General features: G+C 46.5%; 1 protein-coding gene across 1 annotated transcript; it reads right to left on the bottom strand.

Moving 5' to 3' along the window:
- Nucleotides 1–322: 322 nt before the first annotated feature.
- LOC110096143 (scarecrow-like protein 23) lies at nucleotides 323–1,892 on the bottom strand. The gene has a single exon (XM_020821924.2). It carries the CDS (start codon nucleotides 1,815–1,817, stop codon nucleotides 456–458), a length of 1,362 nt encoding a protein of 453 aa, XP_020677583.1. The 5' UTR covers nucleotides 1,818–1,892; the 3' UTR covers nucleotides 323–455.
- Nucleotides 1,893–2,098: the final 206 nt, after the last annotated feature.

Here is a 2,098-nt window from a genome sequence, read left to right as displayed (position 1 = left end):
AATATTTTTAAAATTATAAATACTCCTAATTAAATTTTAAAATTAATGCAATTATAAATATTTTTATATTATATTTATTTTTAAAATAATATATATATATATAAATAATTCTAATTAAATTTCATAAGAATATTATTATCTCTCTCTGATGACCTATGTTAAAAAAATAAAGGTAGATAAAAAAAATTTATTTGAAAGTATTATAAATAAATATTTTTATTAGATTTAAATGAATATTTGAATTAATCGAATGTAAAAATTTGATGGTATTGATGTAATAATGATAGTTAAAAATATTTAAATTACCTTTCAATTATGCAAATTGATCCGACAAAACTTGATGTCATAGTTCAATTCCGGTTAATAATGTAAATACATAAAGAAAAAATAAAAAGCAATAATAATGTAATAGGGAAAAATTAAAAATCATTTTTTATTATTTATTTATTTTTTTTTCACAAGGAGGCTCGCCCACTCTTATCCCATTCCTCCACTCCATCTTCCTCTTCTTCTCCGGTGGAGTTCGCCGGCCGCCACGCCGACGCTGTAAGAAGTGATAGATCCTTCCATCCCAATTTCAACCTCCCTCCTTCCTCCGCCAACGTGTACCCTTTCCACGGCACCATGCCTAAAAGCAAGCTCGCCTGAGCCGCCGGACATCCGGCGAGCGATACTGGCCGGAAACCGACTCGCCGGAGCTCATCCCCCCATCTTTCGACCCTCACCTCCCCGGTCCTCTTCGGCCCACCTACCGCCACTATGTTTCTTATCTCCCCACCCAAAACGCCTCTCTCCACTTCCCATCTCTCTTCCCCGCCACCTCCTCCATCCCCAATCGCGTCAAACAGAGCAGAGTAGTAATGCAGTGCTTCGACAAACCTGCCAAGGAATCCGCCGCAGCTGCCACGGCCGAGATCCTGTTCGACGACGGTGAAGAGACGGGGGCGGAGGGACAATAAGAATTGTGCGGCTGCGAGATCTGATCCGGTGACGTCGTAGAGACAATGCTGAGTCCAGTGAACGACGGTGGCTTCGGCAGGGTCGCGGTGGCGGAAAGAAGTAAAATCGGTTGCGAGGTCAGCGATCTTGCCTTCAAGCGGGGTGAATTGAAAGGGGAGGTTGAGGGAAGCGGCGAAATCGGCTAATCGACGGCCAGTGGCTTCGAGGAGATCGGAATCAGGGCCAATTCCGGTGATTCGAATGGATTCGATGGGGCGGGGACGAGATGCGAGGATGTGGAAGAGACCCGGCCATTGAAGGCCCTGCATAATGTCGAAATCGACGATGTGGAGACGGGAGAAGGAGTGGATGGATTGGAAGATGGCCTGGTTGGAGGTGAAGTGGGAGAATTTAATGAGAGGGGTGAGGGAGTTGAGGAGATGGAAGGAGCGGGGGATGCGGTGGGTTACGGTTAGAGTTTTGAGAGGAAGCGGCGAGTAGGAAGAGAGGTAGGAGGAGAGGATGCGGGCGCGGAGGGCGTCGGAGAAATAAGCCGCGACTCGTTCGGGGGAGGAGCCGAATGGGGAGGAGAGGGAGGTGATTTCTGGAAGGAGAGTTAGTGCGTCGGAGAGATTATCAACTGCTACTGATTCGGCGCATTGGAGCAGGAGGCTGAGAAGACGGAGTCCACGGGATTCGATCTCCGGCGAGTCGGCTGCGGGTGGGGCTGTTGAAATGTCGAGGTTGGGGTGTTTGAGGGGGCGGGGGTCGTCGGAGGAGGACGGGGAGGAGGAACGCTTGGAGGTCACCGGAGCAGCTTCGGAGGAGGAGGTGGCGGTGGGATTGATCGGGGATTGGGGGAGGAGGCTTTGGAGCATGATGGAAGGGATTCGGGGTTCCAGGATTGGGGAAATGGAAGAGAGAGATAGGTGCTGCGGGAGTGAGTTGGAAGGAGGGAAAAAAGAGTTATTATAATAATATAATTAACCAAATTTGTTAGGATTTTATTAGAGATGTGCTTAAATAGTTTAAGCTCAAAATAAGTAGGCGTTATAGTGAGATTAGGCTCTTTTTTATCATTATATTATAGAAAACTCAATCTAATCATAGTCCTAGCGACATCGCTCCGCATTCGGAGTTTAGACTCAGCCGCGACAGT

The sequence above is a fragment of the Dendrobium catenatum genome, unplaced genomic scaffold, assembly GCF_001605985.2.
Source record: "Dendrobium catenatum unplaced genomic scaffold, ASM160598v2 fragScaff_scaffold_627, whole genome shotgun sequence".
NCBI lineage: Eukaryota > Viridiplantae > Streptophyta > Magnoliopsida > Asparagales > Orchidaceae > Dendrobium > Dendrobium catenatum.
This window is presented reverse-complemented; position numbering and strand designations above follow the sequence as displayed.

Coding starts and splice junctions, on each gene's coding strand:
- LOC110096143 (XM_020821924.2), bottom strand. CDS start 1,817: ATGCTCCAAAGCCTCCTCCCCCAATCCCCGATCAATCCCACCGCCACC.